The following is a 22,950-nucleotide window of genomic DNA, read 5'->3' on the forward strand; positions in this document are numbered from 1 at the left end:
GTGCGGCTGCACCGCCGTGTTACGCAGCTTTTTGCCTTTTCGCTCTTTTCCGTCGGGAGCTTCTAAGGCTGCGGCGCCGCTTGGATTGCGGCGAAGGTCAGGGAGGGGTAAAAGCGTTTTAATGGGATGGGAGAGCCGGGCACGGCACGCAGGTGCGCGCTTGCCGCTGTTCCCTGCGGGCACTGCGTGCGGCAAGGCAGCCCGGTGTTCATCGGGCATTTGGGCTTCTAGAAGCGTGCCTTCTGCTGCCGGGTCTGTGTGTGTGTGTGTGTGTGTGTGTGTGTCTGTGTGTGTGTGAGTCGTTTCTGCTGTCGTGGGTGGACCACGCGTAAGTTTGCCTCGCTCTGAAATCCCTGATGCAGATATTCGGAGAGGGAGGGAGGAGAGGGCAAGGCAGGGAACGCGTCCTTACCAAGGCTCTGTGCTGCGGCTCCGTGTTTCTCTGTCAAAGCGTGATAAGGTGTAACTTGAGAAAAGAGAGCTAAACAAGCGCAGTTCCCTTGCAGCTCCATCCTTTTCAATGGTGCAGCTTTCCCAAGCCCCTTTCCGTTGCCCATCCTCACCTTCAGGCCGGTCGGAGGAGGGGGAGGAGAAGAGTATGAAGGCAGCCAAGCAGCAGGTGACCCCGGCCGGGGACAACCAGCCCTCTGCCAGCCCGCTGCAGGCCGCGCTGAACTCGGCGGCCTCTCCTTCCCAGGCGTACGAGACCTACATCGACAATGGGCTCATCTGCCTCAAACACAAGATCAGGAATATCGAGAAGAAGAAGGTAACGTGTCTTCCTGCTGGGGTGGCACTCTGCTAAATGGCTGACGGGAGGACTTTTTAGTATAAGGGCGTGTGTGTAATAATCCAGGGCTTCTTAAAACATCAGTGTTCTGCGCCTTTCATGAGTTTTGTTTTGTTACTGCATAGTGGGGGAAAAAAGTGTTCTTTATTCTTGTGATGGGGCTGCTCGCATTTGATGTGATGCGAGCACAGCGCTGTTTCGTAGAAGCAGGGGTGTAGCAACTCAGAAGCTGCTCTGTGGTAATTAATTCAGAGGTAAGTGACTGCTGGTCAGCGTTGGGGTGCTTCTCTGACAGGCTGAGTTCAGAACAGACTTAGAGCTGTTCTGATGTAGTTCAATGCCTTTAAAAAAAAAAAGTCTGTATTTCTATTGATTGTATGCATTAATACTAGGATGTAGGGATATAAGTAAGAACATGAGCAGTCTTTGCTCTGGCTAAAGCAATGTCAAATCATGTTAACTATGTACTGCCATATACGTGGATCGACTGCTATATTTTATATATAGACAAATGTTGTTCAGCAGAAGGCTCCTATGCTGAGAGATGCCAAAGCCTGCTTTTTTTTGAGTTGGAGCTGTGCCTTTTTTCCAGGGAATACAGTTAATGAGTATTGATGCTATACATCTAAAACATTGCAGCTGTAGCCTCTCAAGCTTTTGTGTTCTAGGACTTCTTCACTGATTGCTTGGTAACTGAAAGGTATATCTACGTGTGATTATAAATCAAGAGAACGTTGTTTTCTATGGAACTAAAGAAACTGCTGCTGTGACTCTATAAATGTGTTCAAAAAAAGAAAAAAACTATGCATCATGTTTTAGAGTGAGAAGGGGGTTTAGATAAGGCTATGTGACTATGGAAATTGATTCTCCTGCAGATGTTCAAGTATTACTGCTGTCTCTTATGTCATGCATTATGCTGCATTTCTGAATAATCTCAGATAAGCATGTTGTCTTTGTGATTAAGCAACTGCATTTATTCTATCTTGGCCAAGGAAGTCTATTGTGAGCTTCTCCAGTATTTTTATTTGTTTCAGGTTAGCACGTTACAATATGGCCTCACTAGCAAATGAAAGTGACTTGCTAGAATGAGTAGGAAGTATTCCTGGTCCTAGATACTGTGTTAGTAAAACCTATTTGGGCAGATAAATGAAATAATGTTCAATTTCATGGCGGTGTATGTTTCATTTTTCCCGTGGTTAAGGATACTTGCAATACCTAGTAATTTATTTTTACATAGTTCATTTCAGCTGTTAGAAACTATTTACTTAAGTGCATTAGAAAAAAAAACTTTATTTGAATGTAGTAGTCCATTTTCTTAGGAAATAGTGCAATAAAATCCTGATTACCTTAGATTCTGATACACATACAGTAGAAAATTAAGTAGGACTATTCCAGGATAGAATAACTAAGTGTGACATTGGCTTGGAAAAATGAAAAGACACAATACTTTGAAATGAAGATGGTGAATATGTTTGGAGCCTCTTAAAGATCTAAGGTCAATGTATTATTTCTTAAATGAAACAAAGGCAGTAGGGAAAAAAGATAAAAGGTATGAATGGGGATAAAAGGGAACGAGGCAGCCCTGGAGACTGAGTTTGCAAAATCAAAGGAACAGCTAAATCTGTGTTCTCTACTCCTGAAAGTTAAAGGAGGTAGTAAAATTACTGTTTTGCTGCAGTATGCAGATTTAAAGAGAATACTTCACTCATTCTAAACATTAGAAATAAGTATAAAAACTGACTTTAAATTTTCCTGTAGCTCAAACTAGAAGACTACAAAGATCGACTGAAGAAGGGAGAGGCCCTCAATCAAGACCAGTTGGTAAGCTTGCATTGTGTGGGAGTGGATGGATTTGATTGAAAGATGCAGTGATGTAACTTTGCAGAAGAAATGCTTGTGGACTTTCATTGTTTGTTGTTTGTTTTTTTTTGCCAAACAAAATGGGCAAGTTGGTAATAAAGCTGAATGGGTAAGCTTTAGCCTTCATGTGTACAGAAGGTCTTAAAATTGCTCTGTAGTCTTTCAAATTCAGTGTTCCTCAATATCTCATGATGAAGTATCCACATCTAATATGTTTGTGGTGTTGCCACATTAGAACACAGACCTCAACTCTTCTAGGCTAGCTAATCCTCAGTACTTAATTAGTAGATGTTAGCTGAAATCACGTTAGCTCTAAGACCACTAGAGTTTTGAATGCTGGGATGCGAGACTGCTAATCAGCAAGTGTGAAGTTAGCTTCCACTCTCTTGGTGTTAAAACTGGTTCTGGCTTTTTTGTCTTGGACTTCATGTTTTCTGAAATGAAAAACCATATATACATATACGTAGTTCTCTATAACATGAAAGCTGTTGCTGAGTGGTGAGGTGCCACACAATTCAAGGGGTTTATTGCTCTGATTACTGAGCAGTTGCGTGTTTTAAAGTGTGCTTCAGAGATGGGTTAAGAGCATTTCTGTAACAAAGGGCACTGGCTATTATTTGTGTTTGTGCTGACTCTCATAATGGGCTAGCTGGAAAAAGAATCCATTGGCTATTAGCTTCATCACAGTGCAGCAATATGGGAACACAAATGTATCTGTACTTGTAATCCTTTGTAAAGGATGACTAATCATGAAGGAGACGAGAGGAAATAACTGTCTGCTTAAAAGTAGACAAGACCTGTTGGAGCAAACAATCATTTAATACTTTTCTATGGAATCTGATGTCTCTTGCCTTCTTAAGCACAGAAGCAAATTAATTAAATCTCATGTGAAGTGAGATTACCTTTTATTTCAACACTCCACTTGGAAATGGATGGGGAAAGAGCATTCTCTTTTATTAAGATCCCAAGTGTTAAACTATCAGTTGTCTTCTGTTGCTGATAGATTATTGAGCAGTATTTTCCTTTAAGCTGTTAATCTGGAACATGCTGCAGAGCTACTCCTTAATGTGACTGGTTTGTTGTTTTTTTTTTTTTGCTTGGTCTGTGCTTTGGAATATGAAAAAACAACAGGAGAAAGTGGAAATTACAAAGTATGGTCTAAAGAGATAGGGGATTCTGTAGGTGTTTTGTTTGCAGAATGCACCCAGCTGCACTGGCTTTGGAAAATGTGTAGGCGATGAAGTTTGTAACTGGCTTTCACTATTCCAGCTGAGCTTAACTTCAGTATTTAGCGACTGTTAGGTGTTCAGTATAGTTAGTATACTTACCAGAGTTTGGAGTGTCTCAGGCTTTTAAAACAGAATAAGATTCCATCTTGATAGTGAACTGACTCGGTAATTAAACTTCAGATGGCTGCTCTAGAAGTGCTCAATATGTAACTGCTCTGATCAAGTCCTTATTTCAGGTACTCCATTAAGGTACAGAAAAACTGCATTTTTACACTTCAATTGTGAATTACTGATGTATATACAACTACCGGGATCTGGTGCTTGAAACTAAAACAGAGGTTAATAAAGTTTCTGAAATAAAGCTTAACTGGACGTAATACAGAAGAGCTCTGAAGCACCTTGCCAACTCTATATTTTTCATTGTTTTTCACACAAATACACGTGTGGTGATGAGCACTTTGAATGAAATTAATTGCTCGTGGTGTGTGAGCAATGATATGAGCAATTAGTGTGCTTACTTTAGGAAAAAAATTTCAAAAATAAGGAGCTCACAGCAAGTTTACTGTCTCCTTTGGCAATACTGTTCTGGCCTGCTGTGGCTCAGCTGATTATTCCTTACTGTCAGACCAGGAGCTAACTCTTACTCAAACATGAATGTTTCTGTTAATGGATGTTAATAACAGCTGTGTGACAAAAGGAAGCTATTGCTTTTTCCTAGGTTGTCAATCAGACAAATGGAATAACATAAACTGTAATTGCTTTTCAGTTTCTTAAGAGCACAGCTAATTTGCAAATTCCAAATGTTATTGGGACAGTAGGTGAAGCTTTACCACTGCAGTGATAAAGCACATGTGTCAACATTACTACATTGGAAGAGCTTTATGTTGTGTTAGAAATGGCCTGTCGGTCTAACTTTGATATCTCACACTCAGCTTGGTTTATATTCATAATAAAGCACATGTGCTGAAGTTAAATTTAACTTCTTACTTCCTGAGTGTTCCTTATGTTAAGTGGGTATGCGCAGCATATCTGAACTACAGCATTTTGCTATCTTCAGACTTCAAGGAGAACTTAAAAATGAATTTACTTCTCAGTGGAAAAGGGAAGGAATTCATAATGTATATAAATAAAAATGTAATTAAGAATTTACATTCTTTTTGAAGTTGATGGAGTAAGATGTGTTAAAGCCATTAATGAAGTCAGAAACACTGCTTTACTTGTAGGAATAAAATTTGCAAGACTTCAGTAAAAAATGGCTTGCCCTCCATACCATTAACTTCTGAAAGCTTTTATGAATTACCTATAAAGGTGTTTCAGCTAAGCATCAGGCTAAAGGCTCAGTACTAAACTTGTCTTCTGTAATTCTTTCAAGCTTTCATGTTAGTATCTGACGATAAATAGCTGTTTTTATCTGATTGTTGAGACTTGCAGAAACAAAAAGGAAAATGGAAAATAAGAGATTTAAGCTTTCCTGTTTCAGCATTAGCATAGCAAGCATTGCATAAGGTATTGCATGGAAAATGCATCTCAGGTGGTTATTGATAGACAGTGTAAGTTGTTACAAGTTAGTGTCAAAGAACAACCCACGGATTACTTAGCTCTGCAGTGGGATAAAGTAAAATAGGTTTGAGATGCAACCAGTAGTCTTAAGTATTAAATGTACTTTTATCTATTTCTTTATAGGAGGCAGTAGAGAAATATGATGAAGTAGTACACAATCTAGAATTTGCCAAGGAGCTTCAGAAGACATTTTCAGGTCTTAGCCAAGATGTGAGTATAAAATGTTGTTCATGACATTGTCAGGAGTTGACTGAATTTTGCACTGTTCCTCTAATTGCTATATTTACATGCCACTGTGCAGATTGCTAAGAAGTTTGTCTCAGAACTCAGGTGAACAATCTGTTTATAGTGTCTGGAATGCACAGTAGATCAGAGTAAATACTGACAACTGTGTAATGCTGTCTTCAATGTAGCGTTCTCTGTGTATTGTTGTAAGAACTTGTGCTTAAGTAAACTGAATAATTTGAACTTGTCTGTATTTGAGATGACTCTATTTTACTTAAATTTAAAATGGAACCATCTTGCCTATAGCTTGTGCCTAGAGTAGACTCAATCCCTGTGTAGGTGTGGAATGGTGGATGATCAGCTCAACTGAAAAGTCCACGGAGGTCCTCCTTGTGGGCAGCAGCCAAAGTGAAGTGCATATTCCTGTAGCAGTGAAGACCAGATCCTAGCCAGTATTTAAAGGGAACTGATTATTTTCACTTGGTGTTCATTAAACCAGCTGTGTCTATCCCTGGCTACTCAGTACACAGATGTTATAGATGATTTGAGTCCACTGACAGGCCCCTCTATGGCCGGGTGCTAGAGGAGGAGATCAGTGAAGGCCTGGAAGAACGGGGCTTACTGAACCCTGAGAAGTGAAGAATTGGCAGGAGATATGTAATATTAGTCCTCAGATACCATAAAAGATAGAGCTAGTCTTTGTTGTGAGGTATGTAGAAGAATGAATAAGAAACTGAAATAGCAGATTCCAACTAAATAGGAGGGAAACTGTCACTGACAACTGAGTACTAGAACAGACTGCCTAGAGAAGCTATTGAATCTCTCCTCAGGTATTTGAGACCTGACTACAGTGAAGTAGGCCAAGGCCAGATTGGATGGGGCCCTGCGCAGCCTGGTCCAGCATTAAATAGAGAGGTTGGTGGCCCTGCATGTGGCGGGGGCTTGGAGTCTCATGATCCTTGAGGTCCTTTCCAACCTGGGACATTCTGTGATTCTGTGAAAACTAAGTGGTTGGTTCTTGATTCAGCATCATTCTTTGTTGTTCTGGAGGCTGGGCTAGATGACCTCTTAAGGTTCCTTCTGAATGAAATACTTTTTTCCAGTTTATTTCCAGTATGGAAAGTACTGGTTTTAAGTAATTTTGGCTTCAGTTAGTACAGCTCTTGGTAAAATTTTACTGAAGATGAAGGACTTTGCTACTTATTCTGCTGTAGTCTTCTCTAATTATGGCAACTTACAATTCTAGTGTTTTATTTAGGACTTCATTCGGGATTTGATGTGGTGTGTTTTCATGTAAGCAAGTGCTTTCTTTGACTGCTAGAGAAATTAGTTTCTTGGCTCTCAGGAAAATGCAGTTCTTGTGAAAAGATCTGATCTGATGTAGTGCTGGGGATGCAAAACATGATTAGTCACTCCTCTGGCAGAATTTCTTTGCCTCTTGTATAATACTGACAAGCTAGACTAGTAAAATAGCCTGTTTGTGACTGAGACCCAAGCAATTTTGCTTAGACTTCTTTTCTTGTATGTGTAGTGACTGCAGGTAGGGCTTTGAGAGGCTTACTGCATTGTGTGGTTTTAGCCTTTCCAGTGGTATTGCTGCTTTTGGGTTCACTTGATTATCGTGTTGAACACAAACCACTATGCTGAGTATCAAAACAGAGCTTATCTCATAGCTTTCCTCTACATAGCTTCCTGTAAAACAGCAGAAATAAAGGTTTGTGAGCCAATGTGCCTTGCTGTAGGTATTTTTAGTAATCAAAATCTTATCATTAGCTTCTGCTAGTTCAGGTTTATTCTTGAGCTTAAGCTATATTTAAAATACAAGCTAACACTTTTTTCTTGACTCTAGTTCTAATAGATATTGAAATGCTGGGGGCATGGAGGTTGTATATATTCTGTGACTTTCTTATTTGAGTGCTTCAGCCTTTTGCTAACAGAATAACTGTAGGACTCTACTATATTATTTGAACTGGAATGTTCAAAGTAGGCAGGTAGTTTTCTCCCTAGGAGCAGTTTGAGACAGCTTCTGCATCTGACATCATAAATGTCAGATGGGCTTAAGTTTGTGCATTGGTATTAATTCTATCAATTTCCTTTATTCACTCTGGAAAGCAATTAAAGTAATTAGCAGTGATATACTATGCAAATATAGCAGAGGAAAATTAAGAGTGAATCTGCCAGTATCCAGTTTCATTTAAAGCTATAGGTGTAGAGAATGAATGGAGAAATGGGGAAATCTGCCAGAGGAAGAACTCGCAAGGTTTTCTATCTGAAGAAAGAACTAGGTGTTTATCTAACCAAGGTTATAGTTTTTTTTTTAGTGTAGGGTGATCAATACTAGAACTGTTCTGTTCTAGAATCTTCTTGTTCATCTGTTTAACTGTTGGTTTAATATATTGAAATAGTTGCTGAAAGCACAGAAGAAGGCCCAGCGAAGAGAGAGTCTATTGAAGCTTGAAGCAGAGAAGAAAAAACTGCGTACAATTCTTCAAGTCCAGTATGTTCTGCAGAACTTTACTCAAGAGCATGTTCAGAAAGATTTCAAAGGTGGTGTGAATGGTGCAATATACTTGCCTTCTAAAGAACTAGACTACCTCATAAGATTTGCAAAACTGACGTGTCCAGAAAGAAATGAGAGCTTGAGGTAAGTTCAGTACTTTTGTGTAATGAGTATACTTTGTTTGCTACAGTAAGTGTCCTGTTTGATACTGCCATGTCTTGAAATGTTATGGTTTGGGGCACTAATTAAGACTCCATACAGTGCACTTTCTCTAGGCTAGATCTTGGAATATGGCAGAACTACTTCACTCTGAGCCTTAAAGGAAAGCTACTGTACCCACTTTTCCAGTTGTTCAGACTACATATAACATAGGAGGGTTTGTATCTTTTTGTACTTCCCTGGGGAGGCACTGCAATATCACCATAAGTAGGAAGCTTGGTGGCGTGCTGCTTCATTGAGGTCTTGCTGTACCTCTAATAAAAATGCAGTAAAGATGAGATCTGTTCCATTCATGTGATAATCAAGATGAGCTGCTTTAGGGTAAAGGAATTTAACATAGTGGTCCTTTAAGATATGACAAACTTGAGCTCTATCACTCACTGTAAGGTTGTGGTGTATGGTAGTACCTATCGTTGTATTATGACTGCTAGTAATGCTTTCCTTCACTGCCTTAAGACTGCAGTGGACTGTGCATAAACATGGAAAACCTGTTAGATGGTAATCTGAAACACTTTGTGGAAAAGTAGTTATTTTCATTGTGAAAAGTGACTTCCTGAAATTCTTAATCATTTATCACACATGCTAAACTAGGTTAATCTTAGCTCTTAAAAGTTAACTTCTAAAGTTACTTACTAAAAATACAATAGTGTTTCATCTTGGTGGGAAAAAAACAGTTCTATATTAATTCTTGTGGTTATTTATTCCACAAAATCATTACCCTTTCCGTTGACAGTAAGTTTCATGTTGATGCCCTTTAACATCATCTGGGGGCTGGGGAGCAGAGGAGGAGAACTATGGGCCTATGACCAAATGTTTCACCTAGCAGAATGACTGGAACTGGTGATGGCTACCTTTGTGCATGTGTCCAATAAATGAGGCAGGCAGTAGGCTGATTAAGAGATAATGGTTTCCCTGACTGGGATTCCTGGCTCAGGATGAAGTCCAGCCATGTTGCTTTGTGGGATAATGCTAGGCTTTCCAATTTGTCTAAGTTATAAACAAGTTTATTTGCTAGACTGAATCGTCTGCAAATATTAAAATTTATCTTTTCTAGCGCATAGTGGTGTTGAGGATTTACTGTTTTCAGCCTTATTCCAGAAGGCTAAATGTTAGTATTTCCCAATGAAGGATATTGGGGATAGTACAAAACTTGATTTTTAGCTACATTTCTACCTGGTAAAATGATTTTTTTTTCTTTTCTAGCGTTGAAGATCAAATGGAACAATCATCTCTTTACTTTTGGGACCTTCTAGAAGGCAGCGAGAAACCTGTGGTTGGAACAACATGTAAGTGCTTCATCTGGAGGAAATAAATGAGGTCTAAAGCTTGTGTGCTATTAATATCTAAAACAAATGGAAGTTGTTGATTTACATGTCTTCATGTATATTCAAGTGCTGTGTGCAACTCGGTTCTCCGAGGAAGAGCTGTTTAGTTATTAAGTATAGATTAGTAACAATGCAGTAATCTTTCCCTGGATGAAGAAACCATTGTCTTATACTGATGTCCTGTGTCTTCAGTGTGAGCCTAGATTGTTCTGAGGAATATTGGTAGCAACTCAATAGTAACTGCATGAATTTACTGAATGGTAGTGGGAGTGTGTTGGATAGCTGTGTAAATGGATTAAGTGTGGAACTCTGTTACTGACCATAATGCTTAGCTGAATATACTGATGTCTTGGCTGTCAAGATATGACACTGAGGAACAACAGTTGTTAATGAAACTGGGTGGGAGCTCTGATCATCTACAGTGCAGTTTCACCTATTGAAAATATACTCACTTTATCATGCACCAGAATCTATGGGACTCTGCGTATTCTTTTGTCCTTTTAATTTCAAAAGCCCTTGAACAATCTTGAACAAGGGCTTTTCTCCTTTTTCTTTTTTTCAGTTCTTTTTTTCCTCTTGCAGGATCTTATTGCTGGGAGGAGGGTCTGTAGGGCAGTTACATAATGACCACGTTATAGCTTTACCTCTGCTACAACCAGCACAACCTGCTGTTAGTATCAACACTGTTTTAGTTCACGGATGTGAAACAAATCGTTTTTTGGCTTGTGGTCTGATGTTGCTAATAATCACCTTATATATGTCTAAACACAAACTACAGTCTTACCTCTAGATTGTAAAGATATTTTCTGCTAAATTAAGTGGTCTGACAGATATATTTCCTTTAAAAATATTTATATAATTTGGCAAGAGGTGTAAGTAGCTGGAGAAGTTGCAATTTATATATGGGAATAGTCTTGGTCTGTAATCTAAATACTCCTTGATTTTGAATTTGCATATTTTAACTTCATAAACTTTTTTAACTCTTCAGATAAACACATGAAGGACTTGTTATCCAAACTTCTAGACTCTGGTTACTTTGAAAGTATTCCAACTCCTCGCACCACTGTGCCAGTAAAAGAATTGGAAGAAGTACATCGAAAATCTGAGAGGACAAGACAGATGTCAAAAGGAGAACCTATCAAAGAAACAGGTAGATTATTTCAGGGTACGATTTCTGTATTTAAAATATTGGGCTAAGCTTGAACTAAGCATTGATTTATTTATTTATTTTTTTTGCATAGCTTGATGCTAAGTCTAATCCTATAGCTTGCTTTCAATTCAGTAATTAAAACTAAACCTGAAGGGTTTGCTCTGTTTTGGGGGAGGGAAATACTAATTAATAGTAATGGGTTGTTTTTACCTCTTGAGCGTACCTCTGTGTGAGAAACATAATATTCCTTTTACCGAAAACTTAATTGTTTCAGGTAATTTCTGCAAGTGTTAGAATATGATCAGAAAATGGAAAATGGCATTCAACATGAAATATTTAGACTGAGATGAGATTTCATTGCATCAAGTTTAGCCATTGGTATTAGTATTCAAATAGAATTAGAGACTTGCTGTTGTTTAGCTTGCCTCTCTGCATTTGATCAGTTGAAACAAATTAACATCCTTTCTCTAGAATCCCTTGTGGAGCTTATGAAGTCTGAAATACAGCCACAGGAGGTAAGATGCTCCACTGTTAGTTGTTTTTCTTTAGTATTGTGATTTATTAGAAATATTACTGCATTTCTCAGCCCTTCAAATTTCAAAAAGCCTGAATAACAGCTAAGATGCTTCCTTATGTAGGAATGTTACAGAAGACCTAGTTGCCTTTATTTCTACTCCACATTTGTGGCTCCCGTAAGGCATTTGGGGGTAAATGGGGAAAAATTACATAAAGCAATACAGTACTTCAATGCTCTGTTTCTTTTCTGAACAAACTAAGACATCAATCTTTAGAGTGAAAATGCTGATTTTGTGTGCTACAGTATAGAGAAAAAATAGCATGTAATAAAGGTTTCCCTAAAAGCCAAGCAGAGGACTTAGTATTGATAGCTTTGAGAATGATGCAAATCTTACTGATTTCTCAGAAGACTGAGGATCCCAAGACAACCATGTGTGCATAAAGGTGTAAAGATTTACTTCAATAGCCCTTCTAACTCTTGAGTTTAAGTACTCAAGCTTCAACTGGCAATAGCATGAAAGCTATTAGATTTGGTTCAAAATGAAGGGAAGGAGTGTTTGGTTTTTTGGAAGCACAAATAGTGGTTCTTTAAAATGCTGAATCCCTCTTTTAGAATAGCTCACTAGAGAAATAGTCCAGAACAAAGCTTTGTAATGTCTGGTAACATTCAGATTCTAAACTTTTCCTGGTACCATGTCAGAAAAATCATAGCCAGGATGTCTTCACTTCAGATACTGACTTCCTGTTTATGACAAAGTAGTAACTCAGGACGTCTTTAGGATATCTTAGTTGAAAACTGACAGAATATTGGTAATATTAACAGAATGAAGTCCAACTGTATTAAATCAGAAACTGATGAGTATTTAAACTGTCTATGAATCAGTTATACTTGATTACTGCACACTACTTACGTCAAACATTCTGAGAGGAGATGGTGGTGCTATGCTTACTAAAACGGCTAATAGTTGATACTACAGACTTCTGCATGTTTAGGAGAGCTACCTTTTACAAAAGGCACAACTTGATATTGTTACTGCCTGAGAACTTCAGTTAGCCTTGAGGATAAGGATCATAGATTCACTCAGCTTAACTATGTTTCACTTGTGCTGTTCGAGATTGTTTTCATACTTCTGTGGCACACCAAGAAAAAAAAAACCATGCTAATCTGCAGTGTTGTAGAGTAAAGCCATAACTGGCTACGTGGTTTCTATGGCTAGAACTTAAACTGCTTAGATTCTACATTTAGCCGAGCTTTGAGTAGCTGGATGACCTAACTTAACTGACCTGAACTGTAGTAGCAAAATGTTTTCTTGGAGCCATTAAGTTTCTTTGGTCTATATAGTTTCTCAACAGGCGTTATTTGCCTGAAGCAGAATACTCTGTCAAGAAGAAGCCAGAAGAGCCCAAGTCTTGGGAAGCTGAGTGTGCTAGAAAGCAAGAACCTCCAAAATCCTGGGAAATGCTTGTTGATATTGAAGAGCAGGAGCAGAAGCAGAAAAAAGAGACATTAAAGCCTTGGGAATCTCGTGTTAGGCAGCAAGAAACAAAAAGGCCAGATTCACCAAAGCATTGGGAAGCTCATGTTAAAGAAGAGGAACAGAAGCGTGAGCCTACAAAGTCTTGGGAGACCCGTGTTGAAGAAGAACAGAAGAAGCAAGAAGCTCCGAAGGCCTGGGTAGCACGCGTTCGAGAGGAACAGGAGTCCTCCAAACCTTGGATAGCAAAGGTTAGGGAAGAGCAGGATCAGAAGAAACAGGAATCTCCTAAGCCATGGGTAGCAAAAATTAGGGAAGATCAGGAACAGAGAAAACAAGAGTCCCCAAAACCTTGGGTAACAAAAGCTAAGGAAGAACCAGAGCAAAAACAGGAATCTCCAAAACCTTGGGTAACCCAAACTAGGGAGGAACCAGAACAAAAGAAGCAAGAGCCTGTGAAATCATGGGAAGTGCATGTTAGGGAAGAGCCAGAGCAGAAGAAGCAGAAGCCTGTGAAGGCTTGGGCTGCACATGTTAGGGAGGAGCCAGAACAAAAGAAGCAGGAAACTCGAGAGGCTTGGGAAACAGCTGAGAGGCAACAGCAAGTGTCATCACAGCAGTTACAGAATCCTCCGAAGTCCTGGGGAGCTGCAAGTGTTGGGCCAAAGGAGCAGATGGGGCCAAAGAAGTTTGATATGGAACCCAAAGAAGTGAGTTGGCATATGTAGTATTACCTGTCATGAACTTTGACGTTAGTGTATTGGACTAAAGCTTCATTATTAGCAGAGGCTTTACAAGGTATAGCTTGTAGACCTGTGTAGATTCCCATTTCATTCTTCCTTAGGTGAAGTAATTCAATTCTGTTAGTTAAGCTTTATGTTTGAATGGTAAGATGGTGTGCTGCTTGGCTTTTTATGTCAACACAGCATTGCTGTGTTTGAACCTTGATTAACTGCTTTATGTGTAAGACAGAAGAATTAACTTAGCTCATCCCCAGCTATTGGCTCTGTCCACTGTTATCAGTACAAAGCAGGTATGACTCATCTGGGGATCAAATACTTTCTGTGACTGCATACAAATAGCACTTCAGTAATTTTTTAGGCTTTTGATTAAAATAGCTGATTCAAGGGAACTAACATCTAGTTCAAGCAATACCAACTGTACAGAGGCTTAAATATGTATTTCCAGATGAATGCAAAGCTATACTGCTGCCCTGGAGATTCTAACAACGGAATTGTTTTAGAAATGTAAAATGAAACCCACTGTAGTGTTGATGGCTGAGCAGACTGCCAGGCTTATGTTAAATTAGCTTTTCTTACCTGTGCTCAGATAGCAACAATTCTTACTTTAGAGATGGATAAGGTTTGTAGGCAAAGCAGAGTTCAGTTACACCGTTAAGTAAGACTTGAGGAAGAAAATGAGGAATTGCTCAATTCTCTCCTACAAGTTACTATTGTCAGCACTTACCTTCTTTCTGCAAGAAAGCAGAAATCAATTTACTTTATATTGTTCACGGCAAATGGTTAAACTTAGTCTCATCAATAAACCTGGCAAAACTGAAAAATGATTGTTCTTGCTTCTAGAGGCGGGAGCGCAAACAGAAGATTGAACATGAGATTAAAAGAGTAGGTAACATGCAGCACTGGGTAACCAAATGGGTGAGGTGTTTCAGCTTTGTCTTCTACTCTTAAGCTGAGTAGAATCACATCTGGTGGTGGTGTTGTAGGTACAGAACTGTTCTTTCATGCTATAACTGAGCACAAATAGGTGCTGCACACCCAGCTACACACAGTGTTAATATAATGGAGTTCATTTGAACTAGGGAACAGCCTCAAGCATTTTAAGATATTTTGGAATTTCTGGTGTCAGCAAAAAGTAAGATTGTTTCTAATATGATGGGTACCTTATTTTGCATAAGATGGGTGGCTTAAGTGCTAGGCAAAACTTTGTGCTGAGGAAGAGGTCAGCTGGGGAAATTCCAGCTGCTGAGGAGTGCTCATTAGTAATGTGCAGGTGTGCAAGTCCACCAAATTAAATGAGGTGCTGCTTATGTTGGCTTGCTGAATTAGTAAATGAAGCCTGTTTGCTCCTGAACTTTGCTTTATGTAGCAGGCCATGAAGAAACATCAGCTGGCTTTTTGCATAGGTGCTGTTGGCAAATTGTTATATCAAAAGTACACTAAATAATTAAAAAGTGTGCAATCAACCTAGCTAGCTTTTTATAACTCACTTCATCAAAATGAATGCTTAGCTTTGCTTAAGCTGCATATAAAGAACATAATTGAAATATTTTAAACTTTTTAGTTAGTGAAACTTTTAAGAAAAGCAAGGGGAGGCAATGCTATGTGAAATCCACTTGTTTTCCTGGGAGAGCCTATGAAATGACCTTGTGCATGATAGATAAAAGGCTTGTGTAACTTCTGTTCTGACGCTGACTTCTAACCTTTTCTTATTCCATGAAATGCATGTTAGAGCTCTGAAATTTTCTCATAAGCTGCTAGATTTTGAGACTTTGAAGTATGCTTATTAACTTAATGTTCATACTCTTAAAGTGCCATACTTAAGGTGGGCTGAGTGAGCTGATGTGTAGGTCTTTTAACCATTATTCTACATAAATGTGTAACTTAGAACAGCATCTAACTGTTCACTAGAAAACCCTCTCGGCTTAAAACATTAAGTTTTAAGTAGAGTGCTTCCTTTTCAAATAATCTCTGACCAAGATGCAAAGCCTGATGAACTCTGTTGCTTTTTCATACATGCTCTGTGCAGCACTTAACTTTTAAATAATTTTAGTTTTGAACATATAAGCTGAAACACTAATGATAGAACAAAACTATATTGGGGAGCTTCCATATGTCTACTTCTGCTTAGTGGATTTCCTTATTTTCAGGCACTTGAAAATTCTATGGAATGGAGAGCCTCTGCTTCATTTCTAGCTTAGGGCTCTATCAGATAACAACCCCTGAGTGGATGCTCTCCTAGTCAAAACAAACAATGCAGCCAGTATACTATTGAGAAATGTAGTGCCATAATATATTCGTAGTTAGAAAGGATCCACAAGGATCAAGCATGATCTCAAAGTATTGGGCAAAGTAGAAGACTAACAAATTGCAGAAGCATGCAGGAGTTCATAGTCTTTAACAACCATAAGTGAAACAATGCAAACTTTTCGGCTTCCATGTTTTGAGGCAGTTTTTACTTGTTTGATATGCAAGTTGAATTTAAAACTGATCATTACCTACAGAGCTTCAAACACTGCCAGATTTACCTGCTTAGGTGACTTAAAGGCAAATAAACTGTTACCTGTTTGCAAATACATAGCAATATATAGTAGTGTACTTGTCTTAGTGAATTTTAATGAAGAGGAAGAACACATGACAGCAAGTGTTTCAAGATGAAGTATTTGTGAGGGATGGGTAAGAGGGATGGAGGAGGAGGTTGACTCCTACTTAACTGATAAATTGCCTAGATTTAATTTTATTCACCTGTAACTTTTGTATTAGATCCGTAATAGGTTTTTGTTACTGGAAACAAGAACAGTAAAAGCTTGCATGCAGTCAGCAGTAAAAGCTATTGCTTGTGCATCTGAATTTCTAATTAAGATGGATAGTACAAAGGTACCACTCTTACTCTAGAGTAAAATAGAACTTCTCACAGCTCAAGAAGTAGCTATCATGTGGGCCATGTACTAAAATGGACTCATGCAGTGTTAATGCAGTGGTGCATGTACATGGACTGTGCTTTGTGAAGCTGGCCGAATGCTGTAGGCTTCTTTGTGCGTGTTACTGAAACTTCTGCAAATGCATTGATTAGTTTCAAGTAGTTGAAAAGATGTATCTGGACTTATCTTAAAATTAGGTTGATGGCATTTTAATTTCTTTTGAATCTAGTGTGACAATTAAAAATGTCACGTGTACTCTTCTGCCATGTACTTTTCTAATGACTTAATGTAAATACTCAATTATGCCCTTATACAGAGTACTGAAATAGTAATCTGCTGGAAACACAAATGTTGGCACTGTATGAAAGTGTTCTGTGTTTTGATAAAACATTTCTGTTTCTCAAAGCAAAGTGAAAACCAGTACGGAAGAACAACTAGGAGACCATCTGAAACAAGGAGTAATAAGGCTCTGTAGAAGTCATTGTTGAGGTACAAAAAGTTAGGTTAGCAGGTATATGCACACCAATATTTCATGCTGATCTTCAGAGTGTAGTAAAATACTTTCGGACAGCTGGAGCTGTTACATTGAGAGTATATGGCTCTGAAAGCAAAGCAGTCTGATCATAAATAACCTGCTTGCTGCAGTACATCTCTTAGTTTCTTCAGAATGTCTGAAAATGCCACCCCAGTAAAAGATCTGTACTTACTGGCATGTGTTTGGCTGGGAGAAACTATGTTAAATCTTGAGTGGCGCAGTTCTGATATTAAGATTATTCTGGCCTCAACTTGAACGTACGTGGTTGTAAGAAACCAAATCAAGTGAATTCTATGGCTTAACTAGTTATGACAACAGTAAGCTGATTCTTCCTTTTTTCTGAAGTGGGAACTTGAACCAGAAAACATCAAAAACAGAATTTCTTGGCCTGTGGTACCCAGTATTTATAGCTTACACTGGAAGTATATTGGATGAAGCAGTTTGCCTTGTTTTCAGTGTTAAATGTAATCTTTTTTTCCTTCATAGGTGCCTAAACCTGTACATCAGCCAGCTGCAGAATTTTGCTCTACTTCAACTCTTCCAAAAGATCCAGTACTGAGAAGGGAAAAGCTTCAGGATTTGATGACTCAGATACAAGGGACTTATAACTTCATGCAAGTATGTTTTGGTGTTTTTTTTTTTTGCTCTGCTGCTGTAGCAGATCCAATGCATACTAGGTTAGGAAAAACGCAGTGCTGACTGTGCATGTTTGCATTGAATGAATGGATCTAGTTCTACTTAGTTAAAGCAACTTGTCAAATGAATGTTTTGTTTGTATGTGGAATCTAGTTTTCTACCAACTAATGATCTTTTTTTCAAAAGGAATCCATTCTGGATTTTGATAAAGCTTCACCAAGTGCCATTGGTTCATCTCAACCACCTTCAGTTACTCCAGCAAGTAGCCCTGTAGGTAGGTAATGTTGTAAGCATAACCTGTATAAGCTTTGGTTTAAAAAAAAAAAAAATAATAATAATAAATCAGCAGGGTTTGCTTGGCTATCAAAACACCTAGTTGGGAAGACAGCCTCCTTTAAAAATGAAGGATACTAATATCTGTCAGAGCAGCTCAAACATTTTAACTTTTTAAACCATTGCTGGATGTGGCTTAAACTATTTGCCTAGTAATGGAATGCTTGTATAATCACTAACTTGCATGTTCATCTAAATCCAGCTGCAGAGTGGGCATGTTGTCAATATACCAGATTTTGTCTAGATGTGGTATATAGCTACTAGATGTGGTATATAGATACAGACTATGAATGAGCTCAGGATCAAGAGCAGTTAACTTGTTATACTTACAAAACAAGCTTAATATAGTTGGCCATGATAAGTCATTTAGGTGGTTTGTAGGCCGTAAAACATTAATTACCCAGTTTGTAAAATACTTAGTTGGTCTTGGTTTTTATTTAGAAAGTGATTGTCTCTACCTTGGTAGAGATATTTTGATCACTGGATACCTGCTTTCTTTAAAAACAAACAAAAAACAGAACAAAACTGAGGCTTTCAAATGGGTGTAATTTAATGATGCAAGTCTAACATACTCTAAAAATAGTGCGTCTTTGTATACTGAATGTTCTGAATTTAAAAACTGTTGCTTAACTCATGTTCTTTTACAGCTTCAAAAGAACAGAAACTGCCAAGTCAAAGTGATCTTCTTCAACAGCCCCTGCGAGTAAGTTGGCTAACTTGAGGAGGCAAAGCAGTAACCAAGAAATGATATAACACTGGCTTTGTAACCAGTATAATATAAATTCACTTCAGTAGCCTGAAAGAAAAATGTGTCAATGTTGGCTGCTCTTGTGCTTATCGTAAAGGAAATGAGAAACAAATTTTATTTTATTGAAGTAAAATATGTTGAAGGTATGCTCAAATAGTTCAATGTTTAACTCCTAGTTTCAAGTCATAGCTAGTGGTGTGCAGGAGAAAATACTGCATTTCTAGATCATGAATGTCTTCATCTTTGAGATTCTTACTTGTGCTGAAGATGCAATTTCTGCCATTGTTAGGTGAATCTTAAGTTCACTTAATGTGCTTGCATATCTAAACTACTTTGGCTTTTAAATAGGCTTACATATCACTAATAAACACTCTTAATTTAAAAAAAAAAGCTTTGATTTACTGGTCAGAGTACTTCAGGTCCTGCATCATTCTGAGATTTGCTTGTAAATACTCTGAGTTTCAGGGACAGTCAAGTATTCAAGGTAATTCAAAATCTTGTCTGTTTTTTGTTCTTGCAAGGCTACTGAATCATCCGTGACGCTGCATGGTTCTAATACTTCCCTAGCATCTGCTGATCAGACACTTTCTGGCTCTGAAACTGAGGACTTGGTAACACCACAGACAGCACAGGTAATGTTTTCTGGTGTTCACTGACATTTGAGGATCTGTGATAGCCAGCCTTAGCAGAAAGCTGCAGTAGGACCTCTCCTCAGACTGTGTTTAATTGTACAGTGTCAGTGCAGGTGACAGTAGTGTGTATCATGGATAATGTAAAGGTCATTGGAAAAGTCTTCCTAATACCACACGATTGCAAAGTGAACAGTCTGCCCCTTGAAATGGGAAGGGTGTGAAAAGAAAAATGCTGGCTAGAAAGTGTAACACGTTTTCTTGTAGAATTCTATTTTGTTCAATGCAGAACCCTCTCTGACTGGAAGATCCATAAATTAGGGTGGATATTGTCATGCAGTAGCAGGCTGTAAGCTGAAAGCAGGTGTTCTCTTGTGCAGCAATGGAAGAAATGCTTGGCATCTTACTGTCTGGTATTGAGCTAAGACTTCAAAATTTGCTGTCTTATCTGTATTTATATGCAATTAAATCTTGAGCTAGCATTCCTTAAATATTAAAAGCTGAAGAAATAGCTTCAGTTTATGCTGATGACTGTCTTAGATCTGTATTTCTGTGACTGGAAATGCAGTTAAGCTTCACACTGGACTCTCTTAATACTATGTATGTAGATTATAATGAAGTGTTTTTCTGCTAATGTATATGCTATCAGTGTACAATGTATGTAGCATTTACTGTGTTCCTCAATATACTGTATAACTATAACATCCCCATCAAGACTGTTATTCTTTGTCTAGAATCAGTGGTTTTAGCCTGGTTCTTGACACTTTTTTTATTATGCAGTAACATTTTCCATATTTGAGTATCTTTGTTTTAATGTGAATCAAGGAAACTTTACTATGCCAAACATCTGATTTTTAGGAGAATGCTCTGTTTTTGCCAATATACTGTTTATGATTAGGGTTTCTTGTGCCTAGCCCATCCCTAATCACTTAACTTTGAAGTGTTACGGCTTGCTTCATCCACAAGATGGTCCATGAGAAGCAAGAAGACTATGAAGCAATAGTAAGGTTCACTTGGTCTCAGCATGACTGGGGAATATACTCCATAGTAAGAGTATACTCTTCTGTTATGGAAATGCAGTTCTGTTTGCAGCTGTAATGATGTGGTAAGAATGAGACTTGGTAGTCTTCATCCTTAGGCTGTGAATCTAAGTTCAAAAATTGCTTAGACTTAGTATTGCAGGTGTGAGTTCACAAAATCTGTGCATTACCTAGTTAAGGCTATCTGCCAGCCTTGTTTGTTCCTCTGAAGCCTTGTTAGACAAAAATCTACTAGATGCTTAATACCAGACATATTTCTGTTTGACACTGGTGTCTCTTTAATTGCTCAAAGCAAAGTTTTTTGGAATTACCTGACTTTGCAGGGCTAGTTGTACAGAATACATTGTCTGAGTCCTTAAAGCTAATCACTTACAACTTTTGGTTAAACTAACTATTTAGTGCACTTCAGACTTATTGTTTGTCCTGGTCTTTCAAAGTCCATCTGTTTCAACTTATGCACTGGTATTGCGTGGCTCTAGCAGAACTTCTTGCTTCCTCTAGTACTTGTAATAGCGTGTCAATGCGTATGGCTTCTTCCAGGCATCAGCATCGCTGTCTCAGGAGACTGACAAGTATACTTCCCAGCCACTGTATCAGACAAGTCCTCATATTTCTGAGCCACTGATACCTAAAAAGATTGAAATTGCCCAGGTGAGCTATTGCAGACAGTTGAGAAATGTTATTGAAAAGGGTAGTATGATAAGGTCAAATATGTATAGATTATGATTTATTTCTTTTGATTTCTGATTCGTGGAGTATATTGGTGTTTTAAATAAATGCTTCACTGCCACTCTGCACAGATGAGTTTTAATATTGGTTAGTACTTTGGGAAACTCAGCACTCTTTCTAATCTGAATTGTAATTAAGTTGGAGGGAGAAAGACAGAAACCTGAGTTCCTTTGGAAAGGATAAGTTATTTTTAATTCCAACCAGAAAATCATCTTCCAACAAACTGAATGGAGAGCATCCCATGTTTCCTTAGTGGTGGATAAAAGTACCTAAGCCTCTTTATTGTGAAATTCATACAATGAGTGGTATGTATAGTAGCTCATAGGCACATTTCACTTCATCAGCAGAGAGTGCAATAGAAATACTGATTGCTGAGGATGCACAGCAAGATTTGAAATTGTAAGCAAAAGCTATTTTGTAGCTTTACTATGTCCAAATGTCATCCTGTAGAAACTGCTGACTTCTGTCAGTCTAGGCTTTAGAACAATTTAACTGCTTCTGTTACTGCCTGATAACTATCAAGTGACCTCTTGTTACATTTATATTCTTTCCCTCAGGCAACTGTTCCTCTCCCAAGTGAGCCACAGTCACCATTGCCAACTTCAAGCACCTCTGTAACACCAGTACCACAAGGCCAAAGCTTTCAGTCTCCTCCAGCAAGTAGCAGTTCTGTCACAATAACAGCAGCTCCCTTTCAAGCTATGCAGACTGTAAGTATGCGTACTCATGATTGAGAAGCATGCTCAAACTTAATCCTAATACAGGGGAAGCTGGCTTCCCCTTGATGTAATAAGAAACTTGATAGATTATTTTGATGCTTCCTTGTTAAAAATCTAGATTAGAACTGTTTCCTCAATGGCTGGAGTATCTTAGTATCCTTAAGGAACTAAGAGGTCAGATATTAAATTGACCAGCTTCTACCTACTCACCAAGATAGAGTTGACTGTATTTGCACTGTTCTTATGTGTGGATGTCGATGACTGTGGAGGAGAGAGATGGAATCCTTATTGGTACCATGAAGCTTTCTCAAGTTGAAGTCTGCCATGCTGCTTTTTAAACTGTTTGCATTAGCAGGATAAAACTCAGTCCACTGGAATCATGGAGAACATGTCCTTCATAAAGATCAAACTGTCTCCATATCCATCCCTAATGAGATACCTGGAGTAGTCCACAGATTGAGCAGTGCTTGTTGCAAATGTATGACCTGAAAAATAGCATCTCTCATTGTGACTAATGTCACAAACACTGCTAACACTGCTACTGTCCAGCAGTTTGGGATGTAAGTTTTTTGAGGGACATAGAGGAAAGGTCTCTATTTAGGAATTAATGCTTCCTTCTCTGTACTTAGGCTTGTCTATTCCTCTGATCCCTTTTTCAGAAGATGGTAGAAATTTTCAGTTAACATTCTTGCTCAAAAGCAAACTTAGGAAGTGATTACCTGAAACTTTCCAAAGGCATTTTCCGTTTCAACAAATGCACCTGTGCACCCGTGCAGTTCTACAACTTTCTGGACAGTTATGGTGGGGGGATAGAAGTAGCTAATAGCTTTTCAAAGCACAAGAACTTTAGGTACAGCTAAAACACCTTACATCTTGGTTTGTTCTTTAGTAAATCACTACCACAATGTTCCTTTCTTGGCTTGCTGTATTAGTAGAAATGATTCCAGTAGAACCTTTCCTAGATGTACAGAATGTTAATGTAATTATACCACAAGTAGTGGTGGGAAGGTTGTTCTAAACTCAATCTATTAAAATTAAGCTACTATGTAATTATATTATTTATACAAGTTA

At 38.4% G+C, this 22,950-nt stretch overlaps 1 protein-coding gene across 2 annotated transcripts; it reads left to right on the forward strand.

The window, feature by feature from the left end:
• Positions 1 to 8: 8 nt before the first annotated feature.
• Positions 9 to 22,950, forward strand: LOC100542110 (caprin-2). 2 transcript variants are annotated; one of them, XM_010714388.3, is made up of 16 exons: positions 9 to 96; positions 507 to 769; positions 2,549 to 2,611; positions 5,563 to 5,649; positions 8,070 to 8,308; positions 9,587 to 9,669; positions 10,697 to 10,858; positions 11,330 to 11,373; positions 12,717 to 13,559; positions 14,433 to 14,474; positions 17,532 to 17,663; positions 17,868 to 17,955; positions 18,662 to 18,717; positions 19,284 to 19,394; positions 20,972 to 21,082; positions 21,718 to 22,950. In XM_010714388.3, exons 2-16 carry the CDS (start codon positions 521 to 523, stop codon positions 21,892 to 21,894), a joined length of 2,487 nt encoding a protein of 828 aa, XP_010712690.1. In that variant the 5' UTR covers positions 9 to 96; positions 507 to 520; the 3' UTR covers positions 21,895 to 22,950. The 2 variants fall into 2 exon arrangements, with proteins under 2 accessions (XP_010712690.1, XP_010712698.1); XM_010714396.3 differs by lacking the exon at positions 14,433 to 14,474 and having other exon boundaries at positions 10 to 96.

The sequence above is a fragment of the Meleagris gallopavo genome, chromosome 1 (assembly GCF_000146605.3).
Source record: "Meleagris gallopavo isolate NT-WF06-2002-E0010 breed Aviagen turkey brand Nicholas breeding stock chromosome 1, Turkey_5.1, whole genome shotgun sequence".
Lineage (NCBI taxonomy): Eukaryota > Metazoa > Chordata > Aves > Galliformes > Phasianidae > Meleagris > Meleagris gallopavo.